Here is a 25597-nt window from a genome sequence, read left to right as displayed (position 1 = left end):
GCGTAATGGGAGAAATAATATTGTTGTCCTGCCTATGGAGAAGCCATGCAGAGACACAGACAGTAGCATGCCTGCGTGCTTTGATTAGCCAGTCCCGCTTTTCCTAATCGGAGTGTCAATATTCTTTCTCTCTCTCTCTCTTTTTTTTTTTTTTTTTTTTCCTGCCAGAAGGAGGAACCTGTGAAGTTATAGCAGCACACAGATGCTGTAATAAGAATCGAATTGAGGAAAGATCACAAACTGTAAAATGCTCCTGTCTACCCGGGAAAGTGGCTGGGACTACAAGAAACAGACCTTCCTGTGTTGATGGCAAGTAGCTTCTCCCACATATGTGTCTCTGTATGTGTACCATCCAGTAAATGTCTTAAAGTCTACACATAATGCATGGGAAGTTTGTTTATGTTCTGTTTAATGAAACAGGAAAACTATAAGCATAAGCATACTCCTACATTATCTTCCCTGCTTCTTCAGTGCATGATTCTACACACATGGGTCGTATTAAGAAAGGCGTAAACAGAAAAATGCTGGTATAGCATTCAGTAGAGCCACTCAGGTAAGTATTACAAATCTTGTGGCTGCATCAAGCCCTTAAAAAATAAGGACATCACTTCATAGAGGCTCCTCCCGGTTTCACATTATTTTCAATTCATAAATATTTCAAAAGACAACAAACATTTATTTTGATTTAATTAGTCAATTGAAACAGCAGTGGCAAAACAAGTAAATAAAGAAATAAATAGATCCTGGTGGTCTTGTTCTGTAACAAGCCTCATGGAAAGCTAGGAAAAATCTCTATCTTTTGAAATCATTGGTGTTTAATCTTGTCAGTCACAGGTTTTATTTTTTTTGCCAATAAAAAACCGCCAAGTGATTCACGTCTGGATTTCATGCCAGCTGCACTCCAATTCTACCTCAATGGGATCTTTTCCTCTCTAGGGTTCCCCTGCACCACCTGCAGCAATCAGAGAGATATTCCACAGCTTGGAAGTGCTTAGGCAAATGTAAATCATTTAAGGAGATCTGGAGTAAGTGATGCTAATCCCATCAGTTACCCTTCCCAAACAAATTGCTCAGTGTTGCATAATCATAGGCGGTTTGTGTACTGCCTGTGTCGAACAGAATATTTTATAGATAATCCTAACTCTTCTTCACGGTAAATATCTGGTGTCGTTGATTTTCCTGCCGTGCAGTCTGAAGGCCCCTTCAGCGTTCCAGTGTTCGTTTCAGATAGGATCGAGATGGGCACCACCCTGTGCTCTCAGCATCCTTCCAGTGGCTGGACTTCAAGGAGTAGCTGCATAGCTGCAGATTTCAGAAGCACCCAGCATTTCCTCATTGGGTCTGTAGTTTGACATCCAGCTTCCACCCAAATCTGGATGAGAGAAGGAGAGCTGTACAAGCAAACATTGGGAAAACCTATTTCTTCTGGTTGCCTTCCTCAATCACATTCTACAAGAGCACTAGCAAGGAAGCAGTGGCTGCTCCAGCTGTGACTCAGGCTTAGACAGGAGTATTAGAGACTGAGTATGTGTGGGTATTAGAGACTAGATAATTGTGTAGCTAAGGCTCGGAGGTTTTCACATTGAACATTAAATAGATGGGAAATTAAGGATGCCTTGGCCTGATGAGAACCTAACTTCTTTCAGCAGCTATTTATGGTATATATATATATATGGTTTATATATTTAAGATAGAAAGAAAATGTTTTATAATCTCTACAATACCTTCGAAGTTTCAAATTCTGTGGCAGTAATTCATAGCTTGTTACAATGAAAATGCCTTTCAGCCTCTGGACTCCTGTCTAAAAATGCACTGTGAATGCACCTGCAAATATTTACGCTGTAATTCACATTCTGTCGTTCTGTTTATTGCTTAATTATTCTGATAAAAAGAGACACTTTTTTCTGTTAAGTACACTCCTAAAACCATTGGTGAGACCTGCAGCTGTTCTTAACCAAAGTTCAGCTGTACAAGCCTTGAAGAATTTGATGTTCTTTAGCAGATCATGAAAAAGAGAGCCACTAGATAGAGCAGAGGGACACCATTAATTCAGATCTCTTAGTTTTGCTCGGAGAACAGGAGCTCAAAGAATGCTGCTTTAAGAAAAAAGTCAAGTACAGGTGTGGACTGGGGCTTAATTGCTCTGTCAGGATTACAATAAAAAGAAATGTTATCGTCTGGAATTTTGAAAGGAGTAAGGATAAAACAATGGTGAATATGAAAGTGCAAAGCTACTCCCATTGAAGTCACTGCTAAGACTCCCAGTGACTTCAAAGCCAGCAAGCATGAACTACAAAGGAACATCTTCCCCTTTCAAGTTTAGTTGTTGTAGTCAGACCATCGCGTCTTTTGAGGATAGCTGGTGAACAGCTCAAAAGCCAAATAGGCTGCTTGTAAAAATTAATAGAAGGACATTTTCCGTGGCCTCTGTTTTATCCTCATACTTTGCTTTGGGACTTTTGACATACTGATCCATTTTAACTTTGACCTGTTTAGTGTTTCTGCCCTTAGTGAGGCAAAACTCCCCCAAATTCCCATGTCTGAGAGTCCCATTGAGAGTTTAATTCACATAAAGGTTTGGGATTTGCTGGGGTTTTTTGTAGATAAGGGCATTTCAAAAGGTCGTCTAAAACTTTTTACCTCTTTCGCCTACCCTAGTGAAAGAATTAAGACTTTTTTAATCTCATACTAGATTTTGTACCGTACATGACTTCAAGCCATAACCTGCCATTAAGAAAGCTTGTTTGAATCCATTACTTTAAAAACATACTGTGAAATACTCATAGCTAACAGCCCACCCAGCTTTTGAGAGGTGACAAGGATTAGGCAAACTGCCCCTGTTGGCAGTTTGACTCTCATCTATGGTTGATTATTGCCTCAAGCCATCTCCACCTGATGACTGTTTGACTGTATGTATAAAACATGTTGAACCTTAGTGTTGCCGTATTTATCCCATTGGCCAAACTGTGACTTAATGGGATCAGAATCAAGCTTTTGGTGGTTCTCAGTCCAGTTGCATCAGAAAACACCTCATCACAGCTGATGCTTTGACAGTTTGAGTTTGTGTTGCAGATGAGGAATTGCGTTCCCCTCCACGCCTACCAGCCTTTGCTCCAGGACACAACTGGGCTGTGTAGGTGGGATTGTGTGGAGAGCTTGCTTTGTTAACAGAGAAGGCAGTCATAAGTAGGGGGGGTCATCTTAACCCTTTTAATAAGTATGAGGGGGGTAATAAATGGTTCTTTTGTCATCTCCTTGTGGGATCTCCGGGGGGAGGGGGGGTAACACACCGTTGTAGTACATAGCACGCATGTGTGCAGTCCTCCTCCTGAACGAGTTGAAATTCAGATGAATATATGTTATTTGTACTGTGCAGGGCAGGAAGTTGCCATGTATTCGCAAGCCTCATTTCCTGCCAAGTCCAACAAAAACTCTTTCTTTGAGGCCTTATCTTAAAAAGTATAGTGAGGCCAGACTGGCAGCCTCCGAAGTTATAAATTATTAAATGCTGCTCATTCAGTAGACATTGTCCTAAAACCTGCCTCCATCACCAATAAATTATGTAGTAGCAACAGTGAGAACAAAGCAAAAGCCAAATCTTGTCATGAAACAGAGAAGCCAGTCTCTTGCCTCCTCTGTTCCACATTTGCTTTCATGATTCCCTTCACTACTTCAAGGTCCCCTTTTCTTTTTTGAAAGATTGTTTGGACTGCTCCCCTTCCCTCCAAACAATTTATCTTGGGTGTCACTTGACAGAAGCTCATTCCATGGGCATTAGTCTGTCCAGCTCCCTGTCATACCTGTTATTATTTTCTCCATTTGCCCAAGTACCTCTCCAGAGCACGTCTCAAACGGATTTGCTGAGTCTGTGTTGCAGCAACTTGGGAGCGTCCTTTACTCTGAAGAAGCAGCGCTGAGCACGTCCAGAGACTTTGGTGCCCTCTGCCACCAAAGCACATGGGATCCTCTGAGTTCACATCTTCCCTGTGTTTACACACAGATTTTCTTCCTCCTGCAATAGGCTCCATGGGCTTATTAGGACCCAGAGATGTTGACATAAATGCCTGGAGTATGTCCCCTTGCTAGCTGCCACATGGCTAGGATGATTTCTCCTTTGGTCTGAGGTTTTATTCCTTTGTGCTACTGTTAACTGATTTCTTTTTTTGGTACTGTGGTTGTCTAAGTAAGATGTTGCCTCTAATGTCCTCTGCTGCTTTGTGGCAATTGCTCTTGCTTTGCTCCTGGTGTAGTTAGTGGGCATAGGAATCTTGCCCTTGGAAGAGTCCCTCCCACATCCTTGGAGACTTCTGTTTACCTCTGAATACGGATCAGTCAGTGGTTTCGATTTTTTTTTTCTTTGGTGAACGTATCTTCTATTATTCCATGCAAAATTAAAAAGTCTGTTAAAAGAAAAGGATCTTTTATATTTCCTCTTTATTCCTCTTTTATTAGAGTTTGTCTTTTTAAAGATTTTTTTTATATCATTTCCAGTATGTCTTTTGCCTTAAATGGGACCAAGCTTTATACTGTTGTTCATGGATAATGTGCGGGGGAGTCTTAATCTTGTTCATTATTTCTTCAGAGTTTTCTTCTTCTACCTCATCTATCTTCTCAGTATGGAAAGCACTGAGCCAAATCCTGATGAAAAAAAAGTGATTTTTTTTAATTAATTGTTTCAGTAGCCTCTATGGCTTTTACATACCCTTAAAATTCTGTTTGAACCTTTTCTAGATAAGCTTAGCTTCCTCTCAAAATATTTAAGTATTATTGAGGGTTTTGGCCTCAAAGAGTCCATAAAAGACATTTTTATTTTGCTTTTTGGTTTGTTACAACGCAGGTCACTGTCTTCAAATATATGGCTGCTGGCTGCTTCAGTTGTTTTGGTTCTGCCAGATCTTGACATCACTCTGGATTAGACAATTTGAGGCAGACTTTAAATTATCTTTATTATTTTACTAGCAAATGTGAATTACACCAACACTGCTGTAATTGGATAAGGACTATACTGTCCACTTCTCATTCTTTATTGACCTAATATTTGTGCAAAGTAGCTGTCACCTTTTTGAATAGGTTGAGATTTTCTTCCGTGCTGTGAGTGCAGTTGGCTGCTTGAGCTGGAGGGCAACAATGAACAAGTGGCAGCACTGAATTTATTAATACACTTGTGCCTTTTTGTTTGTGTGTTCATGGATTGTGCACATCTGACTTGCAGTTTTCTTCAGTTGCTTCAAATAGGAAATGGTTCTCATGGCCAGTTTTTTATTTGTTTTTTTCTGAAAGCAGTTCCTTTTAGTACTCAATACACAGAATATGAATGTTTGGGTGGACACAAGAGTCACCATTTCTTCTACACTCTAGTTGGAATAATACAAAAATTCTCCTACTTGGAAATCTCCCAGCGCCTTTCAGGATGCGCACTCCAGGTTTCTGTTACGCTTTGCAGTTGCTGCACACGTGCCTTCCGGGAGATCAGTAAACTGGGCAGGTCAGGAATAGCAAGTGCAAAGGAGGTGGGAATGGGGGCCAGTGAGCCCGTGGGGTTACTGAGTAAATGTTAACGGAAAAAGCTCTGGTAATATTCTCTCAGCTGTAATGCTTCATACAGTTGCTATAAAAAAAATGAAGTAAGAATAACAGATATTTGTAATTTTCATACTGTCATTTTTATCCTGTGAATAACGTGCATGGCACTGGATCAGTTACAGCGGTACTGAACTGTCAGGAGGTGGTTATGTCTCCATATCCTTCAAAGCCTTTGAATAATACATAGTTTGTTCATCTATATGGAAGTTTTCTGCATTATGGTTAATGATGCTCTCAGATATACTTTTTTGATGTGATTGAATTGTTGTTCCTTTCTCTTCAATCTTCTTCCAGTCTTTTTTAAACTCTTTCAGAAACATTCTCCATATATCTTCTGTAATTGAATGTGGTATTTTTGTATCACAGAGTACAAAATTACTGAGAGGTGAGTGCACGGGGGCTACGTTTGGCCATTGACACTGGTGGAAGAAGGACTTTCCTACAGGAACTTACAAACTTGCAAATGCGTTCGGTGTTTTAACATTGGCCAAATCCAACCAGAAAAAAAGGCATTATTAAAACTTTTCTCAATTGCTGTGCAGTATCTCTCCCCCTAAATTATTCTCCTAAGGAAGATCTCTGCAGAGAGCTGAGACCATCTGATTCCCTGCTGCTTGCAGCACAGGACTCGAACTGTTAGCTCTCAGGTAGCAAGGCTGGTGTGGTTGCTCTCCCATGGCCTGTTGTTGGCCTATTTTATACCAGCCGTGCATCAGCAGAAAGGCAAGTTACTTGCTGATACAGAACAATAAAATGAAGTGAATCCAATATTTCCCATTCTCCCAGACTGGCTTTGGATCACATCAAGCCTCACATCATTCCGTAATATAGGAGTAATCACATGTATGTGCATACTTCAGATTTCTGTTGCTTTGAGGATTATCCATCACTAGCCGTCGTGTGGCCCCGTGAATTTACACAAGACTTTGCCAGTGCAGCACTGACAAACTAAACACAAGCCATAATAACTGCTGGGAGCTCTGTGGCTTTTAACACCTCTCTGGGACAGCACCTCACAGTTCCCTAGTCGTCCTGCTGAGGGTCGGCACTGCATGTCCTTGCTTTCCCGTGTCCAGTAGCGGGACCAGAGGGAGGACACCGCTCCTCAGCGCTTGTTCCCTTTGCAGGCGATTGCCCTCTTCTCCCTCACCCTGCACCCTGCAAATGAAAAGGTCGTGCTTGGCGTGTTCCTCCTTGGGGAGACCATAAGAGCAGCCCCACTGTTGACAGGAGCTAATTGATTTTATTTTTCAATTATAGATAGGATGCTTGCTGCAGAGTGAGCAGTCATAATTAAAGGGCGCTGTGCTCCTGGCATACCTAGCGGCGCAGCACATCCCCTGCCGCGGGGTCGCTCCCTGTGCTGGCTCCCTGCGGCCAGCTGCGCTCCCCACCAGCCAAGGGACGGGGACAGGAAATACAGACACGTACCGGCTCTTCCAATGCATGCAGGATTCAGGCTCTGCTGGGTCAACTCAAAGACTCCCAATGACTTTGGGTCAGGTCCTTAGTAAGGACTTTGTCAGATACAATCCTGTACCTATCAGCACTTACATCAAGCGAAAATGGTTCACAGTCACAAAGCCAATAGTTTTCTATTTATCTAATGTGTACTTAGGTGGTATCACCAGAAAGCTTTTTTTCCCACTCTCTGAAAATATTTTCAATCAATTCTTATTTCTTGAAGAAACAGGGAAAAAAAATGTTTTTTAAAATCCAAGGAGTCAGCTTCTCATCCCTCTAGCTGTGCTTCGGCCTAGATAAGAAGAGATCGCAGGGTCCCATATTATTAATGCACTGTCTGTATGAATAACGAGCAGGCTTGGTGAATTATTTCACACTCCGGGGAAAATCTATAGCCTGTCCTTCTACAGCACCACTGGAATCGAGTAGGAAACTCGTCTTTTTTTTGATTTGGTGAATTCAGATGACTTCATTTGTAAAGAGGAAAAAAATGTATCCTCTTCCCCACTGACACCCATTTAGCAAGCTCAGAAAATTCACAGCATATCACATGCACTTTATGAAAAAGTGGGGAGAAGCCCGACTGTGTACTGGAATAGTTTAAGGCTATGTGTTTGTCCAGAAACACTTCTTCTTGAAATGCCCTTGCAGCCACTCTGAAATTGCAGCCAGATCCTGAGAGGTGCTGACTTCAGTGGGAGCAAAAGCAAACCTGGCAACGATGACGCAGAGTAATTAGCTCGTTTGCCAAGGCACGGCAGCTCTCGTTACCAGTTTACCTTCTGATCTACAGGGCAGAGATGGAAAGGAGCAGAGGGGAGGTACGTGCCTGACCCACTGACGCTAGGTGAGCTCTTGAGCTGGAGCACAGCGCCCTTCCCTGACGGCTCGGGAGCGACCTGGTGGGAGCAGCATGGCCACGTTCCTCCCTGAGCATCTGGTGTAGCTACACCTACATACGTACATACATGCACACCTGCATGTGCACGTGTCGCACATACGTACCTGTGCTGCTGTGTCGCCCTGCCCACGTGCGACACATCAGAAGCACCGAATGCTCTTCAGATGCCTACAGACAGCGCAGGAGATCTCCGAGGGTCGGCTCTGTGGCTGAAGCGCGGGCTGGCTGAGTTATGCGGCTTTCCCGTTTCTCAGGGAGGGCTGAGTTGTTTATATCGCACACGAACACAAGCCAGGCATTAGGGAGAGGCAGACAGATGATCTTGTCTTTCTAGTGTGAAGATGGTGCAGCTAATGAGGTCGTCCGACTGTGGGTTTATGTGAGTACATCTTCATCTCAGCTATAATTTATCTCCCTACCTGTGTCTTACATTTCTTTCTTCTCCAATTTGCATTGCGATTTCCCGTGCAGCAAAGCAACCGCCCTTATTAATGGCAAGTCTGTAGAATAACTAACTAATCCACCCTTGACAAGTGTAGAGGACTTACTTAAATGCCAATAATTTTTTCTGCAGAAAAATATACTTTTTTTTTTTTTGAGGAAAAGGAAAACATAAGTCATAGCACTGTCTCCGTCTGCGGGAGGGTTGGCCATTTTTCCGCCCTCCAACTGACAGGCTTCAGTGCCGGCACAGAGCGAGGAGAGCCCTCAAAGCCAACCAAGATACACAAACAGCAGAGTTACGCTGAAATTAGAGAACTGCAGGACTACATAGCAGTGTGAAGACACAGAGGAACATATAATTATTTCACCTCCATACGGAGGAAAGTAACCTTTCTCTGCAATACTTGTCATAAGTCAGCTAGAGGCTAAATGGAAAAACAGTAGGAGTGTTCTCCCTTTATAGGTAGCATTAAGTGTTAATCACAGCCCTAGAAAGAGCCTCGTAAGGGGTTTTGGAGGCAGACCTGCGCAGAAAAGGAGGGCTTCTGGCCATGCCGGTGTGCCAGGCACCACAGGGAAAAAGCAGTACAAGCAGGGTGGAGAAAGAGAACCAAAATTAGAGAAAACATCCTTACGGGGGCTAAGCCACACGAAGGGCCATACAAAGACCCTCCCCCCTTCCCAAGCAAGTTCATGTAGCCTCAGGATGGTTCCTGCTGTCTGGCCAAGCCTGGAGAATGACTAAGAGAAGCTTTTTTTTTTTTTTTTTTTTTTTTTTTTTTTTTTTATCTTTTGAATATGCACAGCTACCTGGGCCAGCCCAGAGCAGGGGCAGTAGGCTGCAGTGACACATCTGCAAATCTACAGATGGCAGATTAAAAAAAAAAAGAGCAAAAAAAAGCTTCAGTGATGCTGAGGGTGCTGAGGGAGGCTCCTGTCAGAACAAGCAGACATCCAGCAATGCTGAGGGAGAAATTTCCAAATGTCAGGAACTAGATGCAAAAAAGCCTGTCCAAGAAGAGATTAAAAGCCTGGTGCTAGCAGCAGTATGTCAGAGCCAAAAAGCCTTGCTTTGGGGGTAACACAGAAGTAGCTCACAAGGCTAGGATACAGGATTTGTGTGCAAGACCTTTGATGAATTAGTTTCCATCACAGCCACCTCAAGGTGAGTGAATTTGGGCTGTGTACGAAGTCCAACCTATAGCTGCCCCATACAGCAGCAGCAGGACTGCTAGAGAAAGAGCTTCATGACCATGGATTACCATGGATTACTAAATCCATGGGGAATAATCGTGCCAGCTGATACAAGATGTGTGGCAGCTCAGTAACAGCAGGTTTAGGCCTTTGCACCATGGTTTTTGCACCACTTGCACCACTAAACAAACCCTGAGTTTGGCCGGGTCTTGTGTGGCAAAGCACGTGTCCAAACGCAACGTTCAAAACGCATTCAGAAAGTGGTGTGACACCCCGAGCCAGCTTTCTGCTGGTGCAAGCTGCCTCTCCACGTCCAGAGAGACCTGGTAGCTTTTGCCAAATGAGGATGTGGTTTACTGAGTTTAGGAAAACCAACAGACTATTAATCCCTCTCTCACGTGCTTCAGGGAATATAGACGGCCGGTGTTAATTAACCGAGGCCGAGAAGAGGTTAGAAAAACATTAAAGTGAGGGTAGCAGAAGCGCTATATCCCCTTATGCCAAATCTTTGCAGTAATTTAGGTGACAATTGATCTTTGCCAAAAAGGCCATATTACTGAAAGGATAATTTGGCATAGCCTCATGTCGTACATCTTTTCTGCACCTGAGACTGTATTTCCAGTGCACCGAGGCTGTGAACTGCTGCTTGTGCTGTGAACTGCCTGTACATAGGAGCGGTCCACAGGCTTCTCTAACATCGCACGGAAAATACGTGATCAGGGTATTACAGAGCATTAAGTCTTTTCTTTTTCACAGCTACCTTTTGTCTATAAACAAGGAGCCAGTTCACAAGACCTGAATGTGTTGAGCAGGATGAGGATTTGAACACAAAAGTGGGTGATTAAGTAAAAATGTAAGCTGCTGCTACATAGTGTATTCTCTTTCAATTAAGAGACAAGAACCTGAAGTTATTAAGCACCACGGCGTTAAGGAGACTGCGGCCCCGTCGTTGTGAGAACACGGCACTCAATTCTTTTTATTGATACGCTGAGCTCAAATGAGACTCACTAATTTAGCGCTGGGATTGTCTGCCGTGCTGAACTGCAAGAATTAATCTGGCATCCGCAACTAGAGGCGGACAAGTCAACAAGTGCTTAATTGATTTCAGAGGATTGATTGCCCATAAGATCGATCACGCGCGCGTCCGGTTCCTCCTTCGCGAGGGCAGCGGGACAGCCGCAGGACCCCCGGCCCTGGGCAGTCTGTGCTAACCTTGCTGACTTGCCTTGCATTTAGGACTCAAGTAAGCAAGCGAGGGATTGATTTCAAATCTTAGACTATGTCTATATGCTATTTGGTATACCCCCAGCAAATTTTGAAACACATCTCTATATACACATGTTAGAAAGCAGTTTACAAATCCAGTATGACAGAGAAAATGTTTTTCTTCTTTGGGAGTTAAGCATTGCCGTAGACCATTCACTTTAGTGCAGTAGCTGCCCAAGGTTAAACAAGCACAAGTGCCGAGGTAGTATGGCAAAATTCAATAATATTTAAAAAGTGCTGCCTCCATCTTTTGGATCTGTCAGGCAGAAGGCAGTGATGGGCAGTATCTGTGCTGTGTCATTGGTAACTAAAAGCTATTCTGCAGGCAGGTGGATTGGTTTTAATAGGTGGTCTCGTGTCATCATTCTCTTTTGATGACTGTTCCTAGGCAGCAAACATACAGCACAGTTTTCAAGATACTTGTACCTGGTCAGTACGCTTTTTTTGTTTGTTTGTTTGTTTGTTTGTTTGTTTTCTTTTTTCTCTTACTAATGCACCCAGAACTCACAAACAACAAGGTGAAACATCAGCACAAGCCTCAGGAATGAAACTGAGAAGCAAATGGCACTGTCCTAACTGAGGTCAATGGCAAATCTCCCATTAACTCAAACAGGAGTAGAAGACATATCTCTGTATTGATTCGATTATCTCAGAATGCCCTCTCCTTTTTCTTCAGACCCTTCTCTGAAATACCATCAAATGTACTTGTATGTAATATAGTTATGCAAATATAAAATGAACACTATTTCCTCTGGAAATTTCTTTTCCTCCTCTTGGAAATTGCTAAGTGGATAAACACATTTTAAAACAACAGCTCCTTTATTCCCCATTAAATAAAATATTAAAAAAAAAAAAAAAAAAGCCCATTAGTGTAATGAACCCTCGTATCACATTGGTGAGATCATTATCCAGGAACTCAGCTACTTGTTGCTCTGAGCAGACTGGAGGAAAGGAGGGTGCTGCAGCTCTGAACCAAAGAGCGCTGATGCCCCAGCAGAGGCGCAAACCAGGAAAGGAGAAAAATCGCTAATGTTTTTGACAGGTTGTGGTTCCTCAGAGATTCAGCTTAGTAGCAAAGGCCTCGTTATTGCCCAGCTGCTATCCCTTCCTCTTGCTTGGCTGCAGATCGTGATGAATTTGGTACATCCGCGTGTCGGGCGGGGAATCGGCGGCGGAGCTGGGAAGCACAGTGCTTCGTAACACAGCGATGGGGCCGTTCCCGGGATGGATGTGCCGCTCTGGCCACTGCGCTCCAAAAGAGGAGATGAATTAACTGTGGAGCCCAGGTGCTCAGCAGAATAAGGGGCCGCTATTGAGAGAAAACACTTGGAGAGTGTTAGGCCAGCAAAGGAAAGGATGAGGGATCATGCATCCAGCAGCACGAGCCAGACTGCAAGAACAGTGGACGAATGAACTGCTGTAAACTCTCTATCAGTAAACATAGGTTAAAAATTAGAAGAAGAGTTTCAATCACTAGAGGAGGGTTGGCAACACCTTCCCAGCAGGAGTGCTGGATAGTTTTGCAGTTGTACGCAGCCTTTTACCCTATAAGCAAAAAGCAAAGAAATAGGTATTGAGTGATAAAATAGTACCGCACCATACTGGAGAACAGTGGATGTGTCACAGCTGGATATAAGTCAGGAAAAAAAAAAAAAAAAAGCTGTAGAGCAAGCTCATAAGAATTCATCCTTGTTTTAGAGGGAGAACCAACTGCATATATATGTTTTGTCTTTAATATAGCAAGATTGATCCAGTCTGGCAAAAATAATTCTTGTAACAAAGCCGTGACATTAGTTTTCAGGCAGCTGTGCTTCGTATCAATACAAGGTGAGGTTTGGGGGGGGAAGTGATAGTGTTTGAAGTGCAGTTTTAAAAACCAACAAATATTTCGTCAACATTCTGTATTTAGCAATAAAAGGGGTGAAAGAAACAAAATTGCCAAGCAGATGTATGGGAAAGTTCCATCCCATTTTGAGGTCTTTAATTACAATTTGACTTTATTTGATACAGAAATTTCATGTTGTTTGGTCAGCCAATATTGATATCTTTTTTTGTCCATGTATTTGCTATAGCTTTCTGATAGTTCAGTCTTAGCAGTGAACAAGAGTAATTTTCCATTGTAAGTATTGACTTAGATTTTTTTTTTTTTTAATCTTTTCTATCTGTCGGTGTTGGCGGTTCTATACTTCCCCGGATGAGCAATAATGAGGGGGTATTACAGTGTCCATTTTTTCTAATCTTCTGAAACAGTGCTTGAAAGTTCTGTCTGGTCGTTGCAAAAAAACAGCATTTGCACACATGCATTAATTAAATAAGAGTCTTACTACCTGCCTTGCGTTCTTCAAATGATCACTGGTGCTCCTAAATAGGGACTCTGGCAAAAGGTAATAATTCAAGTTTGCAAAGTTCCCAGAGGCGCTTGTTCACCAGCACAAGGCAGGATGAAAACTATGATCAGAAATGAACTGTGATTACTATGGACATATTCTAAACTTATTGTGTGTACTCAGGATTGCTAAAAAAAAAAAATGAATGTGGGAAGGTTTTGAAAATCCTAAATGTAATTACATACCACCCAAATCTACATTTTACTGTTGCTTAGCACTGAACACATTTTGAAAGCTGCTACATCTCCTGAAGAAAAGGATTAAATGGACAAACTAGATGATTGCAAGCTTCCGCTCTGAGTTTAGTGACCCTTATGCGAAGGTGTTTAATGAGGACGCCAGCGAGCATGCCCCGTACTGAATCAGTATATTTCTGAAATAATCAGGAACATTCATTTGTAACGAGCTTTGGGTCAGGCTCTTTCCATGTGACCCGCTTTCATTTTAAACTCATTATTTATGATAAGCATAACCATATTCTTCATGCATTTTGCATATTCAATTTTCAAGCCAGAGGATGGGAGCTGCAGTGCTCCCAGCAGGTCATCAGCCTCCCGCAACAGCAAACCTTATGTCACCAGCAGTAATAGGCTGCAACAGGCAGAGCCTCAGAAGGACCGTGCCAGCCCAGCTCCTATTAAAATTAATGGGCACTGGGCAGCCATTCCCTTTAGGCAGCTTTGAAAATATCAGCCAAAATGTAGTTGTAAGTATTAACCTTTAGGAAGTTAGCGTTGGCAGCCTCCCACCGCTCGGCTTCCAAAACCGGGAGCTGCGGGCAGGCACGAACCTCCGAGGCAGCCGCCGGTTCGGGGCTGCAGAGCTTCGCGGAGGAGGCTGCTGCCTGCTCGGACCCCGCCGCCCGCCGGGCCGTTTCGGGAGGGCCCAGGCGGGCTGAGGGCGAAGCGCGAGGTCGCCGAGCCGCTCGCGTCGGGAGCCGCCCGCACCCGGGCAGGAATTGCTTTTCCGGTGAGGAAGCCAGCTCCGTAACGGGCGGCAGAGGCGTTGTGCCGTCTGCAAGGGAAACACCATCATACTACATCCTAATTAGAAAAATAAAAAAAAAATAGAGAAAGAATGAATGATTTTATGTATTAAACTCTGCAAGAAATTTCTGCTCCTCTGGTTTAACATTTACTCTCAAATTTTTCCCCTCCCTTCTTGTCTATAATGAAAAGCAGTTTGGCATTCTAGGAAAAATAAAGGAGGAGGCGAGATTATTATAATTTGTTACTAAATTAGTATTAATCTGAGCTATCCGAGACATCAGCAATATCAATTCACGCTTTTAAACCCCTCCAGGTTTTAGCTCTACTCCATACAGATGGCATGTGAGGAAGTTGTGTTACAGGAATAAATCTGCTGTGCTTTAGGCTGAAGGATTTCAGCCCAGCTAATAAACTCTCAGCAGCACATGCCTGAAATGTTACCATGGTGGCTGGATAGCAAATTGTCCCTTTTTAAAAAATTTTTTCACTCAATAATTCTAAATAACCAAATTGTAATCAACACACTCTGTGAGCAGATTGTTCATGGACGGAAAATAAATCAAGTCAGTTGCTAACAAACAGTAAAGCATTTGCTAGGCTCTGCTTTACGCAGGATGAGATGAGAAGGGACTATAACACAGAGATCACCGTTACTGAGTGCTACTATAAATGCAAGGCGATAAATACGGGCTTTCAATTTCAACAGTGTGTTATTAATGGAAGCCCTGTAAAGCTGGACTGGATGATCACGCCCCGTTGCACGGCGTCTTCGCCCCGTTGTGAATGCCAGCTCTCGTTTTGGTGGCTGTCGTAAGCGACTTTAGGATTATTCTTTGGTGGGTCTTCATTTTTTTTTTTTTTTTTTACTTTTCTCATTGCAAATACAACTGTCTAGCAGCTGTGGACGATGGAGGAAATGTGTGGCGGGATCATTAGCGGCGCCGGTGGATCGCAAACGAAGCAAAAGGGCCCGCCGGAGCCCTTTCCGCCGCCGCTGAGTCAGCAGGTTTTAAGCAGAATTATGGGCCCGGCTCCCTGCAGCATCCCTGTGCTCGGGAGGTGGCTCGGGAGCTTGTTCTGCTAGCTTTTCCTAAAATATTAGGCCTTACTAAAAATGCAGCTTTCTCTAGAATACAAATCAGCTCTGTTGGTGCTGTGTCCTGCTTGTGCAACGTAGTTTGCTTCTGACTATATTTGCCTAACTTCTTGGTGCATTAGAATACATCAAAGAGTGCAGATGCTGGCTGTTTTCCACAACATTTTCAGCTAAGATGAGGGGTGCTGGCTGTTTCCCTGTAATTACTACAGCATTGGCCTGGGGCGGGGGGTATGTTTTGTATTTTCTTTCGGTCTCTAAGAATACGACAGCATAGCTGCTGAGCTGTCCTGGACTGGAGCTTTGCAGAACCCAAGCAGGCAGCACTTTTACTCTTTCCTTCCTCTAACCAGGGGAGTTACTGGGCTATGCTGCAAAACAAGGTAGGCATCCTGCAAGGGTAGGAGCACAGCCATCATGAAGCAAAAACAAGGGCTTGTGGGCAACACCTAAGAGAAGCGAAGTTACGCTGCAGCGTGGGAGTGAAGCTGCTGTTAGGTAGTTATGGCAGTGGTAAATAATATTAAGTGTTTGGATTTTATTTTTCTTTCTTAGCATCTGGAAAATAAGTATGAACTAAGGTGAAAAAAAGGATAGCCCATACAATGTTTGGTTCTCGATTACTATATCCATTACTACACCCAAGAAGGATGAGCTAAAACCATATAGAAAGGGTAGGGCAGCACAGACTGGTTCAGGGAGAGGGTCTTGTCCTACATTGGTTTTGGGAGAGGTCTTGTTAGAAGAGCTTTCTATAGCCTGCTTTTAAGTCCAGTCCAAAAATGTTCTTCCTTCCAGTTTAATCTTTCTTTGATGTCAAAATAAATGAAAATTTTTCATAGTGATTAATGGTGTGCTGGTTACACAACGAATGCTGTAGAGATACAGCTCATGAAGAAAGAGGATATTTTCAGAAAAAAATTATCGTTTTGTTTTGACTCTATGCTGACATGTTGAATTTTGCCCCCCTCCCCCCCCCCAAAAAAAAAAAAAAAAAAAAAAAGTGGTGAAATATATGCACACATATAATTGCACGATGAGTCTGTCCTCAGAAGGAGATGCCTTCCCAGGAAAATGTTGACATGCTTGGTGCATCCTGGACTGATGCTCATTATTTGCACCTGTATTGTCCTCTTAAAGGATTGTTTCCACGGGGAAGAGACAGCAAGAACATCCCGGCAGCCTGCAAGGCCACCCGGCGTCGTGTGGCACTGTGGGAACCGGCAGCCGCTGCCCAGCAGGTTGGTGGCAGAGGGACACCAGCCTTCCCCGCACGCTGAGGCTGGGCACCTCCTCCCTCGGGAGTGAAAGGACATGCCGAATGCCCAGCCCTCCTTCTCTCCGTTCTTTAGGAAAATGGCTTAGTGAGTTTAAAAGTTTGTACAAGGTTTTGAAGTAATCCAAAAGGAAAGATCCACCCCAAAGCTGATCAGTTCAGAGCTTCACCTAAGTCTTCCCAGAGCATGTTAAATGTTAAGTCTGTGCTACCTTGAGTCACATCAGGACCTTAGCTATCGTGTACAAAACAGAGCGACTATAGTGCAGCGTAGTTATTTTCACTGCAGTTTCACACTTCAGTTTTGCCCTCTAGATTAAGGACTTCTTTTTTTTTTTTTTTTTTTTTTTTTTTGGCCTGCTGTGTATATACATGAGTTGTTTAAAACATGCTTGTGATTTCAGTTTCCAGAGGTTGTAGCTTATCTAGTATTTTGACAAAGTCTGAGCTCTATGTTGTAAAAGTCAATTTGGTTTTAAGCTGTTGTTTTCACCAGCACTGTGAATAATCCAATTTTTAATTATTTTATATGTTATTTTCTTATGTTTATGTTTTTGTTGCTTAAAAATTAGTTGTTTGTCACTATAATTTTAGTGAAAGGGGCACTGGAGGTACTGAGGCTTGCTGGAATAGATTGTTATCCAGTGTAATATATCGATCAGGTCAGGCAGTAAATTAACAGGAGCAGAACACCATTAAGTTTTGAACTTAATTGCCTTCTTCTCTTAATTTCTATTGGATATAATCAATAAGTGCCAGAGGAAAGTTAAAAGAGTTATTTAGCAAGCTTCTGTTTCCTGCAGTGTAATGGAAAACTACTGTTTCATCTTCTAGTTGATGCAAATAATTTGCAGCTCAAATGTGGCCACTTAAGCATTTTATCAAAGACTCACTTTTAGTTCTGTCTTGATTAATCTTTTTCCTTCCCAAAAAGAAATGTAACTTAGTGGTACAATCTATTTTGGTTTAAGTTTGGCCTTTGTACTTGCACTAGCCTTTCCCTCCAAGATCTCTCCAGTCTACGGTCTTGTCTCCAGTCACTCATGCACGGAGTTTCTTTGGGGTGATTCTCAGGGCAATATCTTTTAATACCATTTCTTTTTCCAATGAAACACAATATACTGTCACTGGACAGGGCACAGGGTTTGGAAATGAAGACTATGGACTTTTTTCTTGACTTTTGGTCTTGGGTCTTCTACTAGCTTCTTTGTCTCTCATCTCTTCCAATATTTGCCTGCAAAACACAGAATATAATTGCCTTCCCTAAGGTCAAATCGATGTGTTATATGCACTTCTAGCACTCCACCTTCTCACTGATGAGATATCTTGTTCTGTTCTCCAGCCTACAGCTGCTTCTTGTTTCTCACATTTCCCTCTGTATTACTAAGATTTTTTTTTTTACCCTACTGTGGACTTTTAAATATTGCTTATCCTGATGTAACCTAAAGCCAGTTCCTTATAAAACAATATATCAGTGCTTTTATTATTTTTACACCTCTTTTTGAACACTCTTTCCATTACCTGTAGTCTTTTGCTCATAGACTACTGCAAAGGAAGGAAAAAAATATATATATTTCAAGTGGAGTCTTGCCAGGGCTGTGTACTCAGTATCACTGCCCTCTATAATCACAGGAACATTAAAAAGCCATTGAATGTGGGCTAGACATCTGATGCAAATTGGGGGATTATTGCAAACTTTGGTGGCACTTGGAAGCTGCATTACTGAAGCAGCATACAGAATAAAATGGGCCAAGGTAAGCATGCCTCATTTTTTACAATAATGTCAATTCTGTGCCAGTGGTGCTATTCCATATTTATTGTATTATATTGGCATGAGGTAATTTACTTTCAAGTTAATGGGGGTTTTCCAGGAGTGTTAATTCAGATTTGTGATGAGAAATGAGTATAGCCCCTTTTGCATAGTTTTATAGCAGAAATAGCAGTTGCAGTAGCATAGAACCTAACAGAGATTTTATGAAGTGATGAGTAATGATGGAGCACCAAGTGGACAGACCTCCACAGAAGTCTCATTTTCTAAGAGAGCTGACTTATACTTTCTCTGAAAGTCAAGTTATTCACCTCAAAGTAGAGCCAACAAATCTAGCAAGCCTTTCTCTGAAATCTTGACCTACATCTGTCCGTGATTCCCTCCATTATTAGATGTGGATAACAGGTATTTTACTGTGAGCACATTTGATTTTTTTTTTCCAAGTCCAGTATCTTCGGGAAAAAAAATTTTTTTGCTGCCTGTACAAATTTAAAAACTGCCAGATCATCAAAAGAGCTGGTACGAATGCACCTCTTCGACAATTATTCCATGTCACATTATTTTGGTTAACAGGGAATTCATCATGGGGTGAAGGAAAAGAAAAAAAAAAAAAAAAAAAAAAAAAGAATCTCTGCCTCTGCTGAAGCTGCTCTGGCTTCTTCTGAGCCTTTTAAAAGGGAAGACAGCACCTGCTCCATTCAGCAGCTTGGTCCAGTCCTTCCCACTATCGCTCAGCCTGTGAGCTGCAGGATCAGGGGAGCACCTCTGTCTCCATGCCCAGGATCAGGAGAGCACCCCCATCTCCATGTCCAGAATTAGGAGAGCAGCTCCATTTCCATGCCCAGCTCTGCAGAGGAGCAGGGCACAGGTCCTAGCTGAGCTGTGGTGAGAGCAAGAAGGCTTGTGCTGCTACTGAACTTGCTGCACATCTGGGCAGAGGAGGCTGCGCTCTCCGGAGCTCCCACTTTCACAGACACTGCCTTGACTGAGGGGTAGAGGAGGGCAAGATGGGTACTAGTCCACCAAATACTAAAGAGGAAATGTGCAGGGCTGAGTTATATCAATACATTAAGCACGACAGCAAGGAAAACGTACAAAACCAAATGCTTGCATCAGCTACACGTTTGCACTGCTCTCCAAGTGTTCTGAAGGGAGGTGTATGTACTAGGAATTTATATTAAGGCTGATGACAGGTACAGTGTAGTGCACTTGAAGTTCCTTCCCTAGCTTGTTGCCATCAAAAAAAACTTTTGAACTATAGGTTATTGCATTGCATGCATTTGCGCCAGGAAAGGGAAAGAAGGGAGGAAGTCTCAGAGAGACACGTGAATTAGTATTAAATGGAGCAAACTAATTCTCAATCAAATCTAGTCACCACTAGTAGGAAGAAGATAGAAAGAGACAGAATCAAAATTAGAGAGAGAATGGATTGTATTTCTGGTTAGGTGAAGCCCTGTATTATGAAATGCTGCTGGATTGAATGTTCAGTTCTACATTTATTTGCCATGCACATTGCAAGCATGTTTGTAAGCATCACCTTCTAGCTGAATCAAGGAAATGATGTTTTTGTCTTTTTTTTTTTAAGAGTAAGTCATTGTTTGTGGCCCAGAGCACTGGCAGAAGTCCACCTACTGTAACGTGTAAGGTTCACATTTTTATTAGGTTGGGGACTTTTGCTATATTATGTGTAACCTATTGCGTTTATGGAAGATTCAGGGTTGGAGCCATGAGTTTTTTTCATGTTACACAAATCCAGAAGTGTATTTGCACCAACTATTCCTAGAAAGTCATCCTCTGCTTTCTTGAGAAATGGTTGGACAAGATATGTGAAAAGAAGGTCTATTTTATGTGTGCAAGTATACATGAAATTAGACCAGACAATCATTCTAATTTTGATTCAAGAAAACAAACCAAAAGGGGGAAAAAAAAGAAAAAAAAAAGACAGCTCTTTGTTTGAGGGCTTTGAAACTCAGTTCTGGGTGTTTCAGATAAAGGAAATCTATCTTTTGCGTAACTGTTTGACTTGAATTTGTTGATGCAGTACACAAATTGTCTTCAACTTCTCTTATTTAATTTTAAAAGTTTCCCTGATGATGCCTTGGTGGAGCTCCTCAAAACGTTGGTGCTGGCAGGATGGGCCGCTTCAGCTAGAGCACTGAATCCCAGGGGAAGTTTTGCCATTAATTTCACAGAGAGTAGAACCCACAAATTATGTCTGCAGAAAAAGCTGTATATTACACTGCAAATGGAAAGCTCTTTACATAGCAGCCCTGGAAATACAACATGACTGTGTAGCCCTTCCGTCTATATGCACAAATCTTCCAACATTTTCAGCTAAATCAGGAGATAGTCATCTCTTTATCCTAAATGATAAGCAAATGATTTTGTAAAGGTGTATTTTACGGCCATATAAAGATCAACTTCACTTCTCATCTTTGCAAGCCATCATCAGAACGTGAATACTTCTCCACTTCCTTGTTGCCATCCTTCATCTTCCCACATAGTCATAACAAGATGCATGCAAAAATGCATAAAAATTTCAGTCGTGCAATTTAAATGTCAACTCTTCAATCTTATTCCAGTACATTATCATCTTCTGCGTACAGTATGGATGACTTCCTACAAATCTAGCTTTCTTAAAAATGACAGAAGATGCATCTGTGGCTCTTTTTTTTTCATAGTCCCATTTGTTACTCTACCGTTGCAGAACAAAAACATAATGCAGCATGCCATGCTGAGAAATGAGTCCTGGACAATCCTTTAGGGGTATTACTTAGTTATGTTGTCTTGGTGGTGCAAATTTGACTCCCCTTACGTCACAAAAATTTAGCAAGGTCCTGCTAAGATCCTGCTGGGAATTAACCAGCATTCTCTACAGGGGGACACAATACTGCACAGGCAAGTCCCTAATGCCCATGTCTTTCAATGCTCTAAGGAAGACTAAAAACAGCACCAAAAAAATATCAATTCATTTCACAGCCATTCCTATACATTGTCTTGTTTTCCTCCAGGTATCTATAGAGAGGCTGTTTGCAATGTAATGCTTTGGGGGGTTGCAGTCTGCTGAAGGGAGCCCTAGAGCACATGACATGCTAGCTAGCACTAATGAAGACGCAGACAAAGGCTGCTCCTCCCTCTCTCTTTTTGCCCCAAAACTAGTATTTAGGACCACGCTTGCAGACAGGGAGTGCTTTAAGTGAGCCATCTAAATTCCACATTTGCCCACCTAAATGAGTTACCCTCAGCAATTTGCTAAATTAAGGATTACAATTTAAAACAAAAAATAAACCCCAATTCATTTTATCCAATTCACCCCATTTGAAAGTAATAAGAGAGTACAATGACTTAAGAAAAGTTTACTTAACTCTTCAACATGCAAAGAATTTCCTTCCAAACACAAATAACATTTAGAGTTCTCTCTTAGGTCAGATTTTTTTTTTTAGTATTAGGAAAAACCTTCTTTTTATAGCTATAGAAAAACATTACAGCCATTTTTAAAGATTTCATGAGTGCCTTTTTTATTCCACTGTGCACAGAAAGTGGAAAGGAACTTGCCCCTGATTCGAGATGACACAAATATATCCTATTTTTCCCCCCTGAAGGATAGAGGATAGTCGTATCCTGCCTGCCCTTGTCCTTCGGAGCAGCTTTCCCTTCCACGTTAGCAGGGTTTTACCATGTCGAGGCAGAGCTTGGAGACTGCTCTGAGCTCCTTGCTGAATATGTGCTAAAAAGCCACAGGAAACTGCTGTGGCATAAAGATGCGCCGACCTTGCTGCAGTGCAAACCTCCCTGTTACTACCAAGGGCTTCAGAGGCCAAAAACTGTCTTAATTCAACTATTTCTACCTGCTTTTAATGAACAAATGCTGACACTGTTTGAATAATTCATTTTTATTACAATGTAAAATCTTGGAGCACATCAGCTGCCAGATGCACTTCAGCCTGATTCTGCACTTCCCTGGGCAGGACTGTTGTTGCCCTTGAGGCAGAACTGGAAGGTCTCCCCATGAGGTCCCAACGCAAAAATCAAAGCCTTTGAACCCTCTCTGGCCATGGTTTGAGCCCTGAATGCACAGAGACTGAATACTCATTTTGTCCATTCTTCAAAAAAAATACTTAGAGTTTGAAGTACAAGAATAGCTCCATTCATAAGTCGCTATGTTAGGCAAGTCTGTCACTGGTGCCAGATCTACATTTTTTAATAAGAAATGAACAAAGGCAGTGTATTTCCATATATAAAAATAATGAAAAAAAAGATATCCAGAGAGAGAAATTACCTTTCTGTCATAGTGATGTGGATTGATTATAATATACATATTATTTCTCTTTGTTGTTCATTTCATTGTGCAGTTTGGGAGAATAGGAAAACTGTGCGGACCTGCTCTATGACTAGATGATATTAGAGTTTCAACATCAGGAACAGCAGATACTTAGGGTGAAACTTTCCCCTGATTTGAGCTGAACTATTCATCACACACGTAGCTATCATTAATCTTACATGCAGAGCCAGACCTCTCATATTTCAAAATCTTTGGAGAGGCAGCTTTTTAATCTATATTTGGTACCTCTTTTTCCCCCTCTGAGATTGATTTCTCTTTGCGTATAATGCTATAGTGTTTTCAATTTAAACAGAACCCTGAAATAAAATAGTTGAATATGAAACCTTAGCAGAGATAAAGGAAACAATTATCTTGAAATTCTTTTTTTTAAAAGGAAAAACTTCAATGGCAACCCCACCGACTGACAAAACTGATGCGTATTTTAACTTATGCTTCAAGTCATGGATTGTCTTAATCACAACAAGGCGGCACATATGTGTGGATGAGGCCACAAACTCAATTAATTCTAGTAGCAATTCTCTATGTAATTGAATTTAATATAAGGCAGCATCTTGACGTATCTGAATTACAACTGTTGGAAGCCTGCTGAAGCCCAGTCCCACGGAAAGACAGCTGCATCCCAATGGGCGCCGCAGCAGGGAGCCACTGTGCTGGAGGAGGCTTTTTGTGGGTGTCAGACCCTCACTGTTTACTCTGAACCACTGGTAGGTCTTAGCTTGCCAAACCTGCTGCCATTTGCACGTTGAGCAAAGTGGGGCCCTTTGACAGTTTGAAGCCACCTGAAAGCTTGGGAAGCTCATCTGCAGAAGGGATGCTTTAGCCTTTGGGATTTGCTTAATTACAGCCTTGCACTACATCTGTGCAAATTCCCCCAGAGTTTTAGCTACAAGTACTATTCTTCTACACTTTTCCCATCCCGAAATTGCATAGTCGTCATGTAGGACTGGAGCTGCTCTCAGCCTCAGGAGATAAGATCTATACCCTGCTGGAGAATTTTTCCTTAATATGGATGGAAAATAATCAGTGGGTGTCTGACATCCATCTTTGCCTACCTCATGGAAAAGCGTAGCCAAGGAAGTACAGAAAAAAACCTCATTTAACCCTCAGTGTTAGGCAGAAGGGGAAGGAGGGATCAGATGATGCCCAGCAGGTCTGAGGGGCTGCTCTTGGCTTTCCCTCAGCCTCCCTCCACTTCCTCCCATCACCTCTGCAACCCCAGGCCCAGCAGTCAGGTAAATCTGCTGTGGCTGCTCTTCCAGGCCTGTAAAACAGGAGGATGGAAAAAACCATTAGGAAAAGTATGAGAAGTAGGGCAGAACGGACATGAGGGCAGCAAATGACGCGGATTAAGGTCTAAGCTCATTCTCAGATATACACAAAATGAGAGCTGCAGGTTATGAGGTATGCCTGTCAAAAATTTCTGATGGCCAAGAGCAAGAGTGGTTTGCATATCCCTCTGTGCTCTTGAGATAGTAATATCATATATGTCTGTTCCTTATTTTGTACATCATTTATACGGCTCATAGCCTTCTCTCTGCTAGTACTCAACATGGATTTTACCGGAATCCCAAACTCCCTTGCCATTTTGCAGAGCTGAAGCTGGGCACTTAACGTTACAACTTCAGAAACGTGTGTCACTATGGGAACTGCTATTTGCACCAAATACTTTGGAATGAACTGGGAACCGGTGGGTAAGGCACAGTGGGTCTGTGTGCGCACATACCTGCACCTACCAGGCACACACATACATACACTGATTTTACCACCAACTCTTTGCATTTATTTGCTCTCTCATTTTGCTTCGTTAGACATAGATTGTGTAGGTTTGTCTGGCAGTGAGTCAGTTACCGAATCCCTTCTCAAAGGAAGAAAAAAGGAAGCTTGCAAAACGCATCAAAGTAGTATAAATCACCATATCTTCACTACCTGAGGATCTGACCTTCTAACAATAGTCTTTTCTTTAGAAAGGTAATTATTCTATTAAAATTAATAGTAAAACGAATACTGCTGTGACTGAATTACATGGGATAAGCGTGAAGTACTGTGATCTGTTCTGCCATGCATCAGTAATTACAGTGTGCCCAGGAAAATTTGCATACTTTTGCTTTTCCCTTCTTTCCCTGATATCAACCTTGGTTTACTTGCCTAAGCATTCTCCAGGGTTGAAGCTGGTGGTTGCTAGTGGTACAGCAAAGAAGATGTTTGTAGAACAGGGAACCCTGGAGTTTTAAGACAGCAGATGAAATTAGAATTTGTGATATAACTTTGAGGTCACACTGCCTGGAGCAGTGACAGTAGCTGGCATCTCAAAAGAATGACTTTCTACAGAAGCAAAACACAGCACTTGCTCAAGTATTCACAGATCTGCAATAGATTCTCTTTTGGAGAGAACTGGGCTCACCTGTTTGCACCAAGGTGCATCTGGGAAGGTTTAAAGTTGACCTCAGAGAAGATAAATGATACCAGGATGAAAGGCAACTTTTCCCTTGTATACACAGGGACATGCCTCAGGCCAGCAATAGCTACTGCTTACCAACAGGAGGGTGGCAGGAAATAGTATTTTCTTCAGTGCTGCATGCACGTGGGCCAGAAGTCAAGCATGTCCGTACCAGTTTGTGAAGACTAGAGAGTGCAAGCCAAGTGCTGCAAGGGGAGTTTTGCCCCACAGCTGATACAGCTCAAGGTGACAATTCCCCTCTTCCCATCCCTGTAGGACATGGGCCAAAAGCCAGCAGCGATATGGGGTTCAGGTATGTGACCCTACATAACAAGAACTAAGCTTTTAACATGACATAGATGGATGTTAGAGCTGGAGAAAGAGCAATTTTTACATGCTTGTAGTCAGTTTGAGCATCATGCAACTTAACATCCCTCCTCTGCCTCTCCA

General features: G+C 42.4%; 1 protein-coding gene across 1 annotated transcript in view; it reads left to right on the top strand.

Annotated features, from left to right (window-relative positions):
- The window catches only part of TAFA1 (TAFA chemokine like family member 1), a 218165-nt gene that overhangs the window by 174160 nt on the left and 18408 nt on the right, over positions 1-25597 (top strand). Inside the window, exon 2 of the mRNA XM_062585686.1 lies at positions 169-309. Coding sequence (XP_062441670.1) covers positions 169-309 — 141 coding nt within the window. The remainder of the gene's footprint in view (positions 1-168; positions 310-25597) is intronic.

The sequence above is a fragment of the Rhea pennata genome, chromosome 12 (genome assembly GCF_028389875.1).
Source record: "Rhea pennata isolate bPtePen1 chromosome 12, bPtePen1.pri, whole genome shotgun sequence".
NCBI classification, from domain to species: domain Eukaryota; kingdom Metazoa; phylum Chordata; class Aves; order Rheiformes; family Rheidae; genus Rhea; species Rhea pennata.
Note: the sequence above shows the minus strand (reverse complement) of the source record. Positions and strands in the feature narration are given on the sequence as shown.